Source organism: Toxotes jaculatrix, chromosome 11 (genome assembly GCF_017976425.1).
Source record: "Toxotes jaculatrix isolate fToxJac2 chromosome 11, fToxJac2.pri, whole genome shotgun sequence".
NCBI classification, from domain to species: Eukaryota; Metazoa; Chordata; class Actinopteri; family Toxotidae; genus Toxotes; species Toxotes jaculatrix.
Window position 1 is genome coordinate 18,949,288 of NC_054404.1, and position 19,195 is coordinate 18,968,482.

The 19,195-nt window shown below is 38.9% G+C and overlaps 3 protein-coding genes across 8 annotated transcripts; 2 read left to right on the top strand and 1 right to left on the bottom strand.

Moving 5' to 3' along the window:
- Positions 1 to 33: 33 nt before the first annotated feature.
- Positions 34 to 465, top strand: atoh7 (atonal bHLH transcription factor 7). The gene has a single exon (XM_041050348.1). The coding sequence runs from the start codon at positions 34 to 36 to the stop codon at positions 463 to 465; it is 432 nt and encodes a 143-aa protein (XP_040906282.1).
- Positions 466 to 3,186: 2,721 nt separating this feature from the next.
- Positions 3,187 to 8,194, top strand: pkd2l1 (polycystic kidney disease 2-like 1). Its single transcript, XM_041050185.1, has 15 exons — positions 3,187 to 3,494; positions 3,780 to 3,893; positions 4,733 to 4,860; positions 4,961 to 5,214; positions 5,316 to 5,540; positions 5,623 to 5,851; positions 5,942 to 6,112; positions 6,211 to 6,392; positions 6,485 to 6,605; positions 6,692 to 6,790; positions 6,882 to 7,003; positions 7,087 to 7,204; positions 7,379 to 7,512; positions 7,628 to 7,769; positions 8,075 to 8,194. Exons 1-15 carry the CDS (start codon positions 3,206 to 3,208, stop codon positions 8,192 to 8,194), a joined length of 2,448 nt encoding a protein of 815 aa, XP_040906119.1. The 5' UTR covers positions 3,187 to 3,205.
- A 1,070-nt stretch (positions 8,195 to 9,264) lies between these two features.
- Positions 9,265 to 18,486, bottom strand: tial1 (TIA1 cytotoxic granule-associated RNA binding protein-like 1). 6 transcript variants are annotated; one of them, XM_041049192.1, is made up of 12 exons: positions 18,249 to 18,468; positions 17,721 to 17,817; positions 17,343 to 17,441; positions 17,153 to 17,207; positions 16,961 to 17,048; positions 14,722 to 14,797; positions 14,328 to 14,436; positions 13,842 to 13,937; positions 13,618 to 13,702; positions 12,920 to 13,043; positions 12,372 to 12,514; positions 9,265 to 12,116 (listed from the first exon to the last, which is right to left on the bottom strand). In XM_041049192.1, the coding sequence occupies exons 1-12, from the start codon at positions 18,275 to 18,277 to the stop codon at positions 11,993 to 11,995; spliced, it is 1,125 nt and encodes a 374-aa protein (XP_040905126.1). In that variant the 5' UTR covers positions 18,278 to 18,468; the 3' UTR covers positions 9,265 to 11,992. The 6 variants fall into 6 exon arrangements, 5 of the variants coding, with proteins under 5 accessions (XP_040905126.1, XP_040905129.1, XP_040905128.1 ...); XM_041049195.1 differs by lacking the exons at positions 17,153 to 17,207; positions 17,343 to 17,441; positions 17,721 to 17,817; positions 18,249 to 18,468 and adding an exon at positions 15,237 to 15,311 and having other exon boundaries at positions 16,961 to 16,983; XM_041049194.1 differs by lacking the exons at positions 16,961 to 17,048; positions 17,153 to 17,207; positions 17,343 to 17,441; positions 17,721 to 17,817; positions 18,249 to 18,468 and adding exons at positions 15,237 to 15,311; positions 15,530 to 15,567.
- Positions 18,487 to 19,195: the final 709 nt, after the last annotated feature.

The following is a 19,195-nucleotide window of genomic DNA, read 5'->3' on the forward strand; positions in this document are numbered from 1 at the left end:
ACAACCACAGGTTTGATTCTTCAAATAAAAACCATGAAGTCTCGTCGACCCAGCTGCACTGACTCTGGATCTGAGTCCTCAGAACCGGACTCCAAGAGCCCAGAGAAGTATGAGACTGCCACGAGACGACGGATGGCCGCCAATGCCAGAGAGAGGAAGAGGATGCAGGGTTTGAACACAGCCTTTGATCGCTTACGTAAAGTGGTCCCCCAGTGGGGCCAGGACAAAAAACTGTCCAAGTACGAAACCCTGCAGATGGCCCTCAGCTACATCATGGCCCTCAACCGGATCCTGACAGACGCCAGGAGGCACAACGCTCCTCACAGGCAGTGGCTGGACCTGCAGTTCGACTGTGTGCAGACAGAAAACTACCCCTGCCTCATGAGGTACGACTCTCCGACTGGACAGGAGTACATCCACTCATCGTTCTCTTATCAGTTTGACGGACATCAGGTCCACGCATAAACCTGCTGCCATTTGTCAGATAATCAGTCATGTTGTTGGGTGTGAGTGACAATGTGAGCACATCTCCTGCAGTCTGGGAGACAGTAAATACATTTGTATTGCATTATTTTCTTTTTGTATTTATCTAGTATTTGTATGACAATCAAAAAGGCTTCTATTGAAGTTTGAAGTCTTTATTTTTTCTAGGAAACCCAGAAATGTTGAGCAGCTTTTTGTTCAAAGTATAGCAATGAAAGAAATGTAGTGTCATTATAATGACCATTAGATTGTACTGAAGATACAGGCAATGGTGTATGTTTATCGCTTATTTTTGATATGGCCCTAAAATGTTGTGCAATGTTCAGTGGATTCTGAGAAAATTGTTGTTTTCTTAGTTGCATAGTTAAAGTCAACATGGAACTATTTTGTCAAAGTGTAAGTACATGTTTGTAGAGTTGAAAAATAGATGTTATTTTTCACATGCAGACTCTATTTTGTTGAATTATAGTTTTTGATCAAAAATAAAAACTATTTTATATGAAAAACAGTTCTCTTGTTCTTTGTTGTCTTCTCTACTGAAATGGTGAAATGTGGATTTTTTCGTTGTCTTCTTACTGTATCTACTGTATGTAATTGCATAACTTGCAAGTATGTGTTTTTGTTATTTTTAATTATTCAAAGCCTTCTTTATTGACAAACTTTTCCTTTTCCAAATTACATTTGCAAAATATTAACCTGATGTACTGCAAAGCATAAATTTCTAAATATTTTAGAGCATAACAGTAAAATTTACTGCAGAATTTTCTCTTTCCAAGAAAAACTTCTAATCATACAGCTTTGGCATTTAAACCCTCGATTGTCTGGTATTAAAACAAGGGTTATCAGAGAGAAGGAGTAATTTACAGCACATTCTTTGTTTTGTGGGTGTCAGGGTCTCAGTGGCAGTGATGGCAGGTCACGTCCGCTGCACTGCCTCAGTCTGCACCCTGGGGAATAAATCATCCTTTTGTCCCGAGCTCCTGTGCTTTGAGATAAGACACTGTTACGTCAAAGGGGTGACGAAAATCTACACAATGAAAGCAGCCTCCATTTTTTAGGACAAAGTATAATGATTTAATTATTTCATTCTCAAATTTTCTCTATGAAAATAACTTTTGGAGTTTATAGGTGCTGAACTCTTTCAGTTGTGCTACAGGATAGTCCAGCATGAGCAGAGATAAACCAGGATGCCATATGATCTGCAACTGTTCATTGTTGGAGCCACACAGCTACAGATTTAAATGGCAATCACTGACCACTGACAAGTGATTGTTACAGATTTGAAAAAATTTGAATGGTGGCACAAGCCGCAGCAGATTAAGGAAGCCTGTGTGCCAGATCCTGCCATGGCTTCAGCGGGGGAGCAGAAATTAAACTCCATTGTGTGGTAATGGCTGTGTGTAATCGCTCTGTTCAGAGCCACTGAGGCATGAACGCCCATAGCTGGACCCAAACTCTATCTGCATTAAGTAGAGGACATCTACAGCAGTGCATGAACTGTACTGTCCAACTGCTAATACACTATACGTCTTATCTTATTAGCATGCAGTTGAATTGGGTGGTTATTTGTGGAGTTTAATACCAAACTGCTGCACAAAATAAACAAACATAACTAGATAAAAAGATAAACATGTAGATAGATACCATATACCAAATCATAGAAAATAAAAATATAGATAAAGTATTCACGAGTCTATTTGCTTAATTCTAAGTATTGCAGGGGGGTTGTGGTGGAGAGACTTGGTCAATAGACAAAGTACCAAACAGTGATACAGATGGTCGTAATGATTCATATGCCACAATGAACATTTGTGTACCTCATAAACGCTTTCTGACAGTTGGCGTGTCAAAAATGAATAGATGACAGAGTCAAAAGTGAAGAATGGTAATGAGGCCGAGACCATTAGTGACACTGCAATTACGCTCATTGATTCAGTGACAAGTGGTGAACAGTTGGTGACAGAAAACATAATCAACATGCAATTAATTGATTTCCTCAATAAGGGTGTATTATTGGATGAGTTGTTAATCAATAGTGACAGCAATGTGCTCAGCAGGTAAGTAACTGAGAGGGTAAAATAAATTTATTTAGTCTTCCACCATGGCTGGATGTTCTCTTTTCTAAGATATTTTTATCACATTTTGTTATTTCAGCTGGAGGTTTGATAATGAGAGGGGGGTGGGTGATCTCCACACTGACTTTAGATATTCTGTTTTATTGTATTTTTTCAAATGCACATCCTTTTACCAACGTGAAAATTATTTTTTATTTAATATGTTTTTCTTGATAATTATTTATCGGAGCAAATAAAAGTACAATCAAATCTAAAAAAAAAAAAAAAAGTTTGAAACAGCTAAAGACTAGATATGAGCTCTTATTGGCCAAGGGTACCACTGTAGCACTGACCAAACTAAGGTTAGATGTGTAGTATTTGGATAAACCTTACTGAAGTGTCCGTGCATAACTGGACACAAGTATGTCGGTGCTGTGATAGTCCAACACCTATCATGTTATCACTTTAATGTGTTTCACTTGGGTCTCAAGACTACAAAGGCCCTGGCAGAGGACCAGCAGCTCCTCCCTCTACAAAGCTTATGTCATCAACTCTTTATAATCATCCCTCCAGCAGGTGTTCAGAAGCTGCCTACACTGCTCTGCTTCACTTTCTCCTCTGACCTAAAGCCAAGCAGTTCATTCAGAGAAACACCGGTGCCTCGCAGCATGAAGTGCCTGAACAACCGGGCCGAGAGCCACCTGACCGGGCAGGTGGAGTGTGAACTGGACAGCGTGGGCAACGGCGCCTGGGTGAACCACGGCTACTGTGGCTCTCCTCCGCCCTTGCCCCGAGTCGTCAGCACCATCTACAACCCTCAGCCTCTCTTCCAGGGCTCCATGGAGAGCATGTACAAACTGGACACCCCAGGCCCGTTCCACCCTCCACCAGAGGAACCACCATCAGCTGAGCAAAGTCAGGTGAAGAAACAGAGAGGTTGCTGCTCTTTTATCAAAGGTAGGGGCACACTCAGCTGAGTATCACTGCATTTCTGCTTTTAATATCAACTGTACTACTAGTTTCATGAGTATGGATAGAAAAAAAGACTTTCTTTTCTCTCTCTCTCTCTCTCTCTCTATATATATATATATATATATATATATAATGTCTGTGATCTTATTGGCTGAATAATTTAGATCTTTCATAGAACATCATCTGCTTTCCTTTAACTCATAGTTACCCTCTTAGTTATCATTGTGTCATAATTACACAGCTGATGACTTTAACTGATATTTTGTGCAGGGTTGTGGGGCACAACATTGACCGAAAACACCTCAAACAACAGGGAACTGTTTGTCCGAACAACCCTACGGGAGTTACTGGTCTATCTGGTCTTCCTGGTGGACATATGCCTCTGTAAGTGTTGTAGTCATACCATCCAAAATGTTTGCCTCGCAAATATCTCAAGAGTTTGGAATCAATCCTAACTCAAAAACTATATCCGGTTTCCTGGTCAAACAGTATTTGAAAGTAATTCTTTGTGATTCCCTTATGTATGACACAGAAAAGAGTTTTTCTACATCAGGAAAACACTTTCCTGGATTTAATGTGCATAATAAAACCTGATGAAATTACTTCCAAATACTGCTATCCCAAAATTATGCATTTGTATTTTCAGTGAAGTGAATTACATGTTTCCTTTGGTGTTCCTGTACTTATGTACCTTATTTCTACTTTAGTATATTTCGCCTATTTGTTTTTAGCAGTGCTGATCACTTGTTGAAGCGCTCACCATTTGGCAGGATGTTACTGTATAGGGCACTTTGGACTGTTGATTTACCCTGCTTTAATGCCTACCACAAATGCCCTTCCCATCCTTCTGCCTAAAAGCCATTGTCCAGCTGAGCATTAGGAGTGAAAGGGACGTGGGCTCTGCTCTCTTGCCTTTTAGCGATAAGAGCATTAGGCCTTGTCCTTTGTTGCTTTGTCTGGGTTTGATTTACATTGTTTGATGGGGCTATTTGTGTCAGGCCAGCGTGAGCTCTCTTCAAACAAATTACAGCTTCTAATCTGGATCTATTTGACAGCAGTAACATAAACGCAACCAAACAACAAGTCTTCAATGATACCTTGCGTGTCTGCTTCTGAGCGGTCTTATCTTGGACCACTGAATGGAGCAATGTTTAGAGCGGACTCTGAGCAAAGCCAGATAGGAATCAGTGACTGGGAGTTAGTGCGATTGTGTTGTCTTTCAGTGACATACGGCATGACCAACTCAAGCACCTACTATTACACTAAAGCCATGACGGACCTGTTTGTGAATACAGCCGGTGAAAGTGGGGTTAGGTTTCAGTCCATTGGCACCATGGCCGACTTCTGGACTGTGAGTTTTCTTTCATATTCATTTCCTCTATGGTTTCCAGTGAGAAATAAGAACATGAAATTTCAATCTGTGCGCATCCACCCTCTCTTTATATGAACAGTATGCCCAGGGCCCATTACTGGACGGCCTCTACTGGACTAAATGGTACAATAACCAGTCCCTAGACAGTGGAGACCAGTCCTTCATCTACTATGAGAACATGCTGCTGGGAGTCCCCAGAATGAGGCAGATCAAGATCAAGAACAACTCCTGCAAGGTCCATGACGACTTCCAAGACGAGATCACGGGATGTTTCGATGTCTACAATGAGAAGAAGGAGCAGGACCTCAGCTTTGGTCTCATTAATGGGACTGCGTAAGCCACTCTCTCAGACATTGTACAGTTAAACACAAGAACTGCAGTAAAACTGAACGTTCATTTTAGCTATTTTTGTGCTTTTTTTTATACCTCTGCAGATGGACCTACCACACAGAGAAAGAGATAAAGGGTTCCTCTCACTGGGGCTTGCTGACCACCTACAGCGGAGCAGGATATTATCAAGATCTGGATCGGACCAAAGACGAGAGCGCCGTCATAGTGGCTGAACTGATGGACAACCTTTGGCTGGACCGAGGAACCAGAGTAGTCTTCGTCGATTTTTCCACTTACAATGCAAACATCAACATGTTCTGTGTCATCAGGTACAAAGCACGGTTAGCAGCAACTTTACCCCCAGTTGGCACCGATTCATTCGTTGACCAAAGTTTTATCTGCTTCTTTCAGGTTGGTGGTTGAATTCCCAGCGACTGGCGGAGCGATCCCTTCATACCAGATCAGAACAGTCAAACTGATTCGCTACATCACCTACTGGGATTACTTCATCCTCGGCTGCGAGATGGTCTTCTGTTTATTCATCCTTTATTATATTGTGGAAGAGAGTCTTGAGCTGCGAATACACAAGTTCTCCTACTTCAAAAGCATCTGGAACATACTGGATCTTGTTGTCATAATGGTGAGGAAATGTAATTTGTATTTGAAGCAAACGTGGCCTTTTCTCTGATTTAGCTGAGTCTCAGAAAAGTAAAATTATTCTTGTTCCCAGCTCGCTGTTGTCGCCATCGTATTCAATATTTTCCGAACCGTCAAAGTGGACAAGTTGCTTGGAAAACTGCTGGAACAACCTGATATCTACGCTGATTTTGAATTTCTGGCCTTCTGGCAAACACAGTACAACAACATGAACGCTGTGAACTTGTTCTTTGCGTGGATCAAGGTAAAGCACTGACATCTTTCACTTCAACTTATTACTTACTGTAGAAAAAGGCTCCTGCATCATCTCTAAGAGTGTGTGCTTTTTCCTTGTCCTTGTAGGTTTTCAAGTACATCAGTTTTAATAAGACCATGACTCAGCTGTCCTCCACGCTGGGTCGATGTGCTAAAGATATCCTGGGATTCGCCATCATGTTCTTCATTGTCTTCTTCGCTTATGCTCAGCTTGGATATTTGCTCTTTGGGACAGAGGTTGAATCCTTCAGCACCTTCGTAAAGTGCATGTAAGAGGTGTCAATCTCAGCAGCTCCACAGCACAGATTTAAATTGACTGAGCATCAACTAATCAATTCTTTGCCTTTTTTTCGTCCTGTAGTTTCACACAGTTCAGGATTATTCTTGGAGACTTTGATTACGATGCCATCGATCGTGCTAACAGAGTTCTTGGGCCCATCTACTTTGTCACTTACGTGTTCTTTGTTTTCTTTGTTCTGCTGGTAAGTCATCCTGTTGCATAAGATGCTTGATTTTAAAGGGATAAAAATGAGAAGTCTCACCATCTCCTCATGCATTTGTTGCTCAGAACATGTTTCTGGCCATCATAAACGACACATATTCTGAGGTTAAGGAGGAACTCTCATCCCAAAAAGATGAACTGCAGATAACGGACATCATCAAACAGGTAAAGGCGATGACACTGATGTAAAAACAGATAGAGCTATGAATAAAGTTACAAACTAGAGTTACAAACTGTTTTTTTTCTTGTCATTCAGAGCTATATGAAGACATTTATGAAGCTGAAACTCAAAAAGGAGAAGATATCAGACGTTCAGAAGGCTCTACACTCTGGATCTGGAGAAATCGAATTCAAGGACTTCAGAGAAACTCTGAAAGAGTAAGTGACAATATATGGAAAAGAAGAACATAAGCTAACTTTGGTGTTAAACGCAAACCCTCACCGCTCTGATGATCTTGCAGGATGGGACATGCCGATCATGAGATCTCGGCAGCCTTCTCACGGTTTGACCGTGACGGGAACCAAATTTTAGACAAAGACGAACAGGAGAGGATGAAAACCGAGCTGGAGGAAAAGAGGGTTTGTGTAATAGTCTACATAGTTTGACCTTATTTATAAGATAAATGTGGTAATCACTTTCATTAAGTGTTTTTGGACTCATTTCTTCTCCATATTGACAAGCAATAAAATAAATGCGAGAACAAATGCAAACAAAGCTGTGTGTTTATGATGGTTTTTCCATTATTTTGTCAGGACGCTGTAAGCGCTGAACTCAACAACCTTGGAATGAATTATGGGAAAGAATTACTGGAAAAGCCTCCTGTAGCCTCCAATGAGCAGAAGAACAACTCAAGTCAAACCTCTGTGGATCAGGAACAGTTTCTAAAGTGGGGAAGGTTTTTATATTTCACCTATATGTTTTGAAGTACCTGTTTTGAGAAATAAATAGCAGAAAAACTGACATTAACCAAAATCTGAACTACCTTTCTCCCACCATGAAAGACTGGCCAGGCAGGTTCTCCACCTTGAAAGCTCTGTGGCAGGCATCACAGCCAGGATTGAGTTGATTATGGAGAAACTGGGGTTACAAGAGAAAGCTAAGTGGAACGAAACTGCAGGGAAACTGTCTGTGAACAGTAATGACGTGAGTATGGAAACAGGTTACAGATATTCTTAAACATCACAGTAGCAAATGCTTCAATTCTTAAATGAAGCATTTAACAGTTAGGAGACGTCGCCTTACGAATATTAAGGATTTTCAGTTGAAGTACGCTAAACGTTTATTTCAAGCTGTGTAAAAACTGTAATTATAATAGAGCTATAATATAAGGAAAATGTCTAGGTGTTATACCTAGAATTATACCTAGAATTTTTACCAATTAGACTAGACTTTCTTGGTTTTTCTTCTAATAAATACAAAATATTTAATTTTCAATTACCCCTATTCAGAGTGATGAAACTGCCTCAGATGGGAGTGTTCTGGTTTGTGTGGACAGAGGCACCAAGGCCGAGCCGTCGTACAGGAGATCAGCAGTTCACATCAACCCCACATATGACTGTCATATGTGATAAACCTCTGGTAAAGAGAAGCAGGGGGTTTTCTGGAGGTCACATGAGACACATGAGGATCTTACAGGTCACACACCTACAAAACTTTGTGCTTCACATCTTTCCTGTGTTCAGAGTAAAGATTCTTTGGGCTGAAAATTATTAGGTGGTCAGAACAAGAACAAACAACCGACAGTATGACTCACACATTTCAAAATACAACACTTTCCATCAGTTGCTCTTAAGTTACAGCCACTCATTTCATGGGAATTTGTAAATACTATATAAATATGTTTTCTTTGCTCACTAGGCGACTGCACTTGAGCTAATATAAAAAAAGTGATTTAAGCTCAGATTTATAGGATACAACAGTGTATGCTGTAGATGAGGCCTAAATGTAAATCAGCCTATTGTTAATGCTGTGTGATATACATTTAATTCAACAATAGCTTATAAGAAAGAACATAACCAATATAATCTAATATTATAAATATATATATGCCACTCACCATCTGACTAAATGAATGTTTGCTTTGGTCATTTAATATTTATGAATGTTGAAGTTCTCTTGCAGTTCCTCAGAGGTTATCAACCCCTCGCGGTTTGGATGTGTGAGAGATGTCTTCAAAATAATTCCCAAATATATTTTTTTATGTTTATATGTAATATATTATTCAGTAGTTATTCATCAAATGTGTCCACCTCCTGTGTTCCCAGAACTTTATGTGATAAATGACAGCATCTATAGCCCTTCATTAAAAAAATATGTAAAAAAAAAAATCATCATTCAGGTTTGATGCTTCCCAGCGTTACTGCAGAATAAAAAGTGTAGGTGTGAAGTTTTAGAACAAATGCATAGAAAACACATGCTGCCTAGTGAATGTATCATTAGATGGTACAAGCCTTAGAACCTCAGTATAATTGTTAAATGTGATTTACTGTGTCTTTTAGAATTACTGTAGACAGATAAATTTACAGTGAACTTCTGTGTGAAGCAGAATTCATCAGCATCTAATAAATATACTGAACAACCAGGTTCAAATGTCTCTTTATTTGAAGTGACTTATTAAGATTCTCCGTCAGATGGAAAATTGATTTCATCCTTTATTATTAAACATCACTTCCGTTGTTCAACTTACATGTATTATTGTCATAAAAGCAAATTGCCATTACATTCATTATTTTAAGCAAGAAATATATTACATGTCACAAGCGTGCAGTTCGAGCTGAATCTTCACCTGCCTCCTGCTACGTCCTGAAAATGGCACACAAACTTAAAAACGGGAAAATCAATTTAGATCTATAATGAAGCCTCTGAAAATAACACAAAGTTTGAATTTACCAACACTTCAATTAAGGCTTATGCATAAATTATATTGCTGAAATTTAATGATGCCATTTTATTTCATAACATTCTACCTACAGTATGTACATTACTTCTTAAGTTTCGTGAAGGTTCGTGATCAAGGTTTATATTTACACTCTCAGCCAACAAGACCCTGTTTTGTTAAATGAACACCCCGCAGCTTCAACAAACAAACAAAAGCATTATCAAGTATGTTGTCTTGTGCAACAGGGACAGGAGGATGAGCTTACAAGGAGTGTAGTACACTGTACAGAATGGCACATATGCAAATAAAATCCAAACAGCAGGACGTCTTTGAGAAATCCTTGTCACAATTTGCCAGTGATTTTTTAAAAATAATTTACTTGGGATATTTGGAAATATTTCGTAATTAACTGCTGCCCTGACAAGTCAATGACGTGTTTAGGAAAACTTCCACTTTCAGTGGAATTAATGTAAAACAATCGATAATTATAATAAGCCTAAAACACTGGACAGTTTGTCTTGACACAAGTGGATGATTAAAAAGCAACTACATTTTCAATGATGTAAAACATGATGCGATGTTGTAAGGGGCTGGTTCTGGTGCTAAATGAAATCTAAAGTCCTTTGCAAACTCTCGCAGCCATTAGAAAGAAATGACTATAAATTAAATGAGGTTAACAAGAGGAAAGAGGAAGGAAGAAAATATTTAAGATTCAATATTCCTCTAGGAAACCAGCCCCAGAATCAGCACTCGGCGTCAGTGACCTTTACAAAGTTTGGGGGTTAAGCTGTTTTTAAAATATTTTCTTTATACAGAGAGCATGTGCTATAGCCTTTCCTTTGAGACAGGATTATAAATTAGTCCAATCTAGGCTACATTAAGGTGTAAACTAAAATCCATCAAAAGTCTGCAAAGAACATGCGGATCACTCCGATACAAAACATGAAAAACTTTTTTTTGTTTTTTTTTGTTTTTGCTTTGAGAGCTGTTTAGGTGAAATTTTCTTTGTACACAAAATTTACCCAAGAGATACCACCTCACGTTAAAATCTCCTTTAAAGCCACTGTTGTTTATACAAATAGTCTCTTCACATACACTGGAAAGGTAAACTACTGTTCCAGGGCCCCTATTCACAAAGCATTTTTCATTAATATATATCAAGACAGGACTGAATGTCTAGGTAACCTATGAGCTGAAGCTAAGCCCAGACCAACATTTACAAGGTTGGTTCGTTCTTGTGGCTCAGTGCTTGTGTTTGTCGCACAAATCCGTGACGACTGATCACACCTGTCTAATCTGTACACTGCTGTCATCGCTGTATGCTGTATATATTTAAAAAACTGACACGTTACAAAAATTAACTTATCAATGCGTGAAGACTTGAGTGGATTTTAATCCTCCGTTGTATAAAATGACAGAAAAATGCCCCGAGTATGACAAGTAAATAAACATCTTGACGAGTCTGTAACAAACTATTTTTCACTGAAATATTAAAATATTACAAAACCACATTGGCAAACGGAGAGCAGATATTGCTATAGTTTGATAATTCAATATTAATATTATAAAGTTTGAGGTTTCAAAGGATTTTAATCCTTGTCATATTCCAGTGAGCTGCTGGAGTAACATGATGGCTTGTAGTAAATGTGCTTTTAGCTCCACAAAATAACTCAGCTGTTCTGTGTGCATTTTATGGTTTTCAGATACATTTTGCTCATATTTTGAGTCTGAGAGGGTAACAGTTAGTTTTTTAAGGATTACTCTGACTTTTTGATGGTTTGGCCCGCTGCTCAAGTATTATGATGTGTGATGAGACGAAAGGCATCAATGAGTCTGTGTCTGTTCAGCTGTTTTCACATATGAACTCTGCTCACTGTGAATTCTCAGGACAATGACCCGCCCTATTCACACATCAGCTCAATCGGACATTAAACAGACTCTGTACTAGGAAGCTGGCAGGATAAAGTCTGTGTAATGTCTGGTTCAACTGATTTGGATATTTGGCTTCACACACACACACACACAGCTTTTCAGGGTAATGTCTAGAAAAGTTCAGGGTTGCAGTGCATATGTGAAAGCAGCTCTAGATACCTGTCCAGTCAACATGCTGACACTGCAAATCCTGTTGTCACGTATGCGGTCTGATTTTCATCAGGCCAAACATTCAAAAGGTTGGTATGTCCTTAAACATGTACTTGACAGACAAAGACAGTTGGTTTGGCTTTACTTCAGAAGCCCAAGAGCACTTTTCCTTAACGTAACTCTGAATTATCATCAAATAAACTTTTAAAAAGTTCTAGGTGAAATGAACACAAGTCATTTAAAACACAATTGTTAAACTGGATTAGAAGCAACTACTAGCTACAAAGGCTTTGTGAATATGGCCCCCGCCCTTCTTTTACCAGAGCAGCAGTCCAGATGAAAGAGCGCTGTGTGGTCTCAAGGGTTGACAAGATCCCCTTGGTATGACACTTAGGTTAGGACCAGCTCACTGCGTTTGGTAGCCTGCCATGCTGAAGTTGGTTAGGTTGGACATGACTGGACCAGGTGGGGCTGCAGCCTGAGCTGATGGAGATCCGAAGCTTCCCATCCAGGCCGGTGACTGGGACTGCCTGAAGAGATCCCACAAATACTTGGTTAGCACGACATGTGGTCACTGGTGGTGTAAGATCAGTTGTGCTGTAAAATAAATCAATGCTCCCCAGGCTGGAGGAGAAGACCTCCATTGTTATCTTAGTAACAAGTTAGTATTTATCAAGATTCAGGGATGGGTGTAGATGAGTGTAAGCCCACTGACCTCTAACAATATAGTAATGGGAAAGGTTTGTTATGTATGAAGTAAATATTTACTACAGAGCGAAACTTACTCTACGCCAAATCCTTGCTGGTTCCACGTCTGGCCATACATGCTGTAGGAGGGAACTTGCCATCCATTGGTCACATACTGACTGTACTGCTGCTGTGGACTTCCATAGAGCTGGTTCCACTGCCCCCACTGACTGTACTCAACCTGAGTCAAACCAACAGAGAAAGTTCAATCAGAAGCAGATAATATTGCAAATTCTGCAAGAAAACAAGTTCACATTAATAAAATAAATACAATTTACCCTTATGATAAGGATTTTTTTTTGTCTATTTTTTCACTCTGCATGTATATTTTGGGATTTGCAATAAAAGTTTCTATTTCCTTTTCATAGTATGAGCTAAAAAACAAGATTATTCTAATAGCATTAATTCAAGATCTGAATCACCAGCACAGGCTCATCAGTTTGACCTTATGGGTTAAGACACTGACAGCAATGTCCCCAGTTCTGGTCTGACCAGAGACCTTTGTAGCATGTAACTTTTCCCACGTCCTCCCTCATTTCCGGTCATCTTCTTACTGCGGTTTTGTTATCAGTGACATGGTCCATACCTGCTGTGGATTTTTTGCCATGTCGGGAGATTCTTTGCCCCAGAAGCACTTCACTATATGTCCTTCAATGGCTGTTCCATTTACTGAAACAATGGCATGGGCAGCGCTGTCATGGGAGGAAAACCTTAAAAGGAAAAGAGCAGCTTAGCAGGAAAACTTATCTCACAGAATAGCAAATACAGAGTACTGAAACTTTGTGCTAACTGACCTCTCATAAGTTGAAGACAAGCATAATAGAAAGGTCCCTGACTCTGAGGCCTAATCCACACTAAACATGGGTATTTATTAAAATCATGGTGCGGCCTGACACCTCTGTTCTTCAATACAGTGGAAGAGAAATCATATATTTATGTGTAACATGTAGAAAGTTCTGTTAGCAAGGTAAAAACCAGCTCATTTCTCATTCTATGTTGGCCACTTGTTAAAAAAAAAAAAAAAAAAGAGATAACAGCAAACACTCCAACGTCTCAAGCCAAAAACTCTGTGTTCCCTGTGTACTCTGAAAACTGAGTATCTGAATATTTCCACCCTGGAAGGAGTTTTGGACAAAATGCACAGAAAAAGCTACGTTTTTAAAAACATACCCATGTACGTGTGTACTAGGCCTGAGTGTGGCATTAACTGGTTTGTCTCTGAGTCATGCAAAGCATTTGTGTTAACATCTAGAGGACAAGTGCTGCAATGGACTAAGACACTACCTGATGAAAGAGTATCCTTTCTCTGGGAAAACTCTGATTTCCATAATCTGACCAAAAGGTGAGAAGGTCTGTCTCATTAGGTGCTCTGCAAGAGTCAAACAGAAAAAGGTTAATGTGGTTAGTTCTTGGGCTATTTGAGGAAAGTGCGTGGGAAATAATAAGGCTACTATTGCAGTATGACTAAGGGCTCTAACAATGGCATCTTTAGAGAACATGACACTTGCCTGATAATCCTGACTGGATCCCTCCACAGTACACAGTACAGTTCTGTGGACTGGACTGAGTCACTACGTCGTCAAACCTCAGCTGCTTTAAGCCGTCTGAAATAAAAACAAACAACATTTGAAAAGGGACATTCCCATCTTTATACACAAAGTTTAGAGTTACAATAACAAACTAAATCACAGCTGTGATTTATGACATCTAAATAAAGATAAAATTAACAATACTTTTAACTTTCATTTATTCTAGCAGATTAGACCTGAGCTCTGGGCAGAGTTATGCTGAGCATTACACTGGACTCCAAGAACAAATAAGAACGCTAAAGCTGTAATCTGTAGTAGGTGCAACAAAGCTAATAGGAGAGTGAGGAAAATATCAGTCAAACACCATCTGTAAATTCCAACACCTTCCTGAGGAGAGCTTTAAACATCCAAAATAAGTGAAATCCCCTGTGAGGCTGCACAGCTGATGTGACATTTAAAACTTACTGTCCTGGGAGCTTTTTGGAGCTGGTGGTTTACGTGTTGCCCAGTTGGTCCTGATTTGGCGTCCTCCGAGCCACTGCCCCCCCATGTTAACAATGGCATTCTCTGCGTCCTATAAATCCAAATCAAAGACAATTATCCCTCTGGATTTGACAAATGTGTAAATTTATTAGTGACCATCATCAGTTCTCAAAATATACATTACTGTTTTTAATCTAAGTAATATTCAAAACGGTGATGGTAAACAAGAAACTGTAATGTTAGATGGTTTCAGTTGTTGTGACTATGGTTTAAACTATGGTTAATTCTATTTTAATTAATGTAAATGCATTAAAGTAGGATAATAAACAGAAAATAGAAATAACCTTCAGTCTGTGTTCTTGCACTGGAGCCTTACCAGTTTGTTGTAGAAGGACACAAATCCATACCCCTTTGATTTTCCTGTCGCCATGTCCTTCACAACACGGGCATCCCTGGAGGGAAACGTTAAAACAACTTCAGTGCACTTTTCAGTTTAGATGCTTCAAACTAAAAGGAACCACGCAAAACACACTGAACTGTGAAGCCGCTACTCTGTCCTACTTTAAGGTATATTAGCTATCATGACCTTGTACTGAGCGCTGACTCATAATGTAACTTCAAAGCAACACTTGAAAACAAAAAGAACAAATAGTACAAATACATGCAGCCTACAGTATTGTTTTTAAATACTTTCAGATGTATTAATGGATCCTTGTCTCTAGAGCACCACTTTTCGTTCAATCCTCTCAACATTAGGCTACTGATTCAAATTCACAAAGGAACAGATTATATGGATTACCATGCATTCTTAAAATCTGCTGTTGGTGCTCTTCCTACAAATAGAAATATATAGAAAATATCAAAAGAGAAAAAAGGAATTAAACGGCATACATGGCCTGTTAACAGATTTCTTTATTTTTCCTGGTCAATTCTTTACCACCAATATGGAGTATGGAGTTTGGGGAGCTGCAAATTTTGAGAAATTGACATTTTCAGTAATTTTGGAAGAGGAGCATTACACTACAAACAACACTATGTAAATCAAAATGAGACAATTTAAACACAGATTTAGAGGAATACATTGAGTGTTGGAATTTGTTAATCTAAGCTAGGTCATGTTAATACATAGCATCTACAAATAAAGACAAATGGAAAGAATGGAATAAATAGAGAAAAAAAACTACATCTGTGTCTCCAGAGTGCACAGTTCCTTGCTGTTAGCCTTCAAGCTCCTGTCCAATCCTATGAGCATTTCTGTAAAATAACCAAAGTGCTATTACTTCACTGAGACCCACAACTAAAAGCTGTTCAGGTTCATACACACAGCTTACATTTTGCTGACATACTGTACAGTTTACTTACCACACCCTAAATATGTAAGGAAAAGCAAGAGTAGGCTAAAAGCTGACACTTCAGTTATGAAAACAGAGAGACACAATACACAGACCACAAGTAAATATCTGCAATAAAGCATTTGATAGCCTGCAGGCACTGTGCTGTAATTACTAACTTAAATGAGCTTATTTCGATCTGTTAAGACTGTTTGTAAAAACAAAGTATTTATGATGAAAAGAGGTTCAGTCTATTCTGATATCTACTGTCACATGATGCTTAAAAGTATCTTGGTCCATCATTAACTATGTTTACATGCATGGAGGTGGTGTCTTTTCCACATAATATAAATATGACAAGGAATCCATAACCCATAGTGAAACAAAAACAAAGTTGTTCTCCTGAACACTAACCATCTGTGTTGACTTCTGAACAGTCCACCTCACAAAAGATAACTTGGGTTTTCACTCTTTGTGTTGTTTTCATTATATATTCATAGAAAAATCATAAAATTCCAAAACCTGCTCATTTATCTGTTTATATGATAATTTATTTTCTCAGGAAGGTGTGCATATAACATGTATTTGCAGTGCTGAATAATCAAAAATACAAATGGCATCCATCTATACACATGCTGTATCAGTAGTTTAGGCCAAATTGTGTTATGCAAGCTTTTGTTTCCCCTTTACAGCTTATGAGTCTGTTTCTCAATATTCATTCTTGTGTGTTGGTTGGTCTGTGTCACATGAATCTGTTCATTTATTTTGGTTGGGTGGGAAGGGGTGTTCCTTTATTAGAACGCCATCAGAGAGATGAGAGGGACTCAAGAGAGAGAAAAAGGGGGTGAAATGAATCAAACTGGGGACACTGCAGTACAGCACTGGCCCCTTGACCCCAGGACACCAGGGTGTCTCAGTGTTTTCTGTTATGTCACACCATTGTCTTTATCCCAAAATAAATGACAGTAGCTTGTAAAATATGAAGGGGAAACAAAAACCTTCTAGATGTCAAGCCCTGTGGACTGGTATCTGAAATCATGAAAACCAAAACATTCTTTTCACAATGTGTGAATTTCTTAATATTTTTTAATTTACGGTTAAGTCATACCCATGTCATATGCATGTAAACATGGTCATAGATTCCAGTTAGCATACGCTTACAGAAGATTATTATGAAATACCTTAATGGAGCAAAACTTTAAAGAAATCAAAATCTTTGCATTGCAGCAATGAAATTATTGGACTGCACATAAAAAGAAATACACTGTTCAAGTGAAAACTTACGAGATTTTCCCAAAAGGTGCAAATGCAGCCTTGACATCCTCAGTAGTAATCTCAGGGCTCAAATCACCCACAAAAACATGGAAGTGATCTAGAATTAAAGAAAAGATAAACAAACAAAGGAAAGAAACCATGTACTATTTTCTGTTAAACTTTGATTTCAGCAAAGTAGAAAATCAATAGGTGAACACTTACTGGATGTGTCTTTCTTCTGGCTACTTGGAGTGGTGGCCCAATTTACTTTGACCTCCTGAAAACAGAGAGTTGACATAGAACAATAAAAACAGACATTTTCTACACGAAGAACAAGGATCACAGGAGAATTCTGACAACAGGTGAACTACCTAACCTCGCTTTTAATTTTAGACCAGACAAGTTGGCCTACCTTTCCTAATATCTTCCTTCCATTCATGGCTGCAAGGGCTGCAGCAGCGTCTCTGTGTTCAAAGAACTCCACAAAGCAATAAGGGTCATTGCTTGTATGCTGCAACGGACAAAGTCAAACACAGTAGTTCAAAAGGTTGGTTCCACTAATTTGTAAACAACTGTTATGTAAGTGCAATTCAGAACAAAAGGCCTTTTTCACTGTGTTCTCATTTCACTACAGTGGAGGCAACTTGTAATCACTGTATTATTTCCTTGTAACTATTAAGGGAAAAGTGGGACATAGTCACCCTACTGGTGTTAACTGTAGGTCACGGGACAAAGAAAAGGAGAAAAAAACACTTAAGAACATAAAACCCAAAAATTCGTGGCTGCTTACCTCTGTGATCATTTTACAACTTTTGCAAGGTCCTATCTGGGTGAAGAGCTGCAGAATCAAGATCTCTGTAACATCCCTGGAGAGGTTTCCCACATACCTGGAGGGCAAATTTTTGAAAAATATGTTACAGTTAACGTTCAGGTAACGATGAGCTGTTACAGACATTGATACTTGTTCTGAAAAACTGACACAGCCATCTTACTTCGGCTATTACATTGTCGTTACTGAAGGTGAGTTATTAATGTGACGGAATTTACAGTAGCTTGACTGATTTATAAGCCGGCCCAACGATGTGGCTATCGTTAAATAGTTATCGCCGAGGAAGCTTACGGATTACACACACATATTAAACTGGAGCGTTTTTATCGAAACTTATAGTAATTACACTGTTATTAATGGCGCATTAAATGTTTATGTTGTCGGGCAGTATTCACTAGGTTTGTGAAGACAGCAAGTAGCTAAGTTAGCCACCGGTTCCCGACGTTAGCGATCCCAAACGGTACCGTTAATATACCTAACAGTACTTACAGGGTTTTGGGGTGGCTTTCGTCGTCCATGGCCGATGTCGACAGTCACCAGGGCAGAAAACGTTAGTTACGTCTTAGTTACCTAACGTTAACCGACTCCAGTGTATGCTGTCAACTACAAGCTAACTAGCTTAGTAGCTAGCTAACCGGGCGCCAGGGCATACGTCACGGTGTCCAGAGAACGTGCATGCATACGTGCGTGTGTTGAAGAGAGAGGTAAGGAAGCTGTAATAAAAAGCCAATGTTTTCAGTTTCACCAGCAGAAATGATACATGTCTTAAGGATAGTTATATTTATCTGGGTTATTAGTTAACTGATGCATACAAAAGGCCAAACAACGAGCACATTCAGTACTTATCTTACCACATTTGGCAATGTTTGGAAGTAATTTGCGTGAGAGACTTTTATTTTGAAGTGGAACGAAACAGTAGGCTTGTTTTAAATACCGGTGTAGGACGGTTTGCAATGGTTCGAACCCTCGCGACCTTTCTGGAACCAGAGCTCAGGTGTCACAGTGTGGCTACAGTGTGATCGCGTATGTAATAACACATTCATGCTTTGACTAACAAATTCTGGCTTAAAGCAGTGTTATTCTTACTGTACACATGTTGTATTAAAGTGTAGTATTGACCACGTTATCAAAATAATAAATAATCAAATTAAGAACATGATCTAATCTGCATTTTAAAATTTGATCAGTCTATTCCACATATACAGACTGTCCATTTACACTAACAGTTAAAATAAATAAATAAATAAATAAATGCTGTTTATTTTCAACAAATAATTTAATAAATAAATAACGTAGTTATTTAATTGTTTGTTTGTGTATGAAAGGGGGTATTGATGTCTGCCTAAATGTATGTTTTCATTCACTGGGGGGCGCCAAAGACAGGATTTTTTTTGGCAGGTACTTTTATTTTGAAATCATTTTAATAAAGGGCCAAT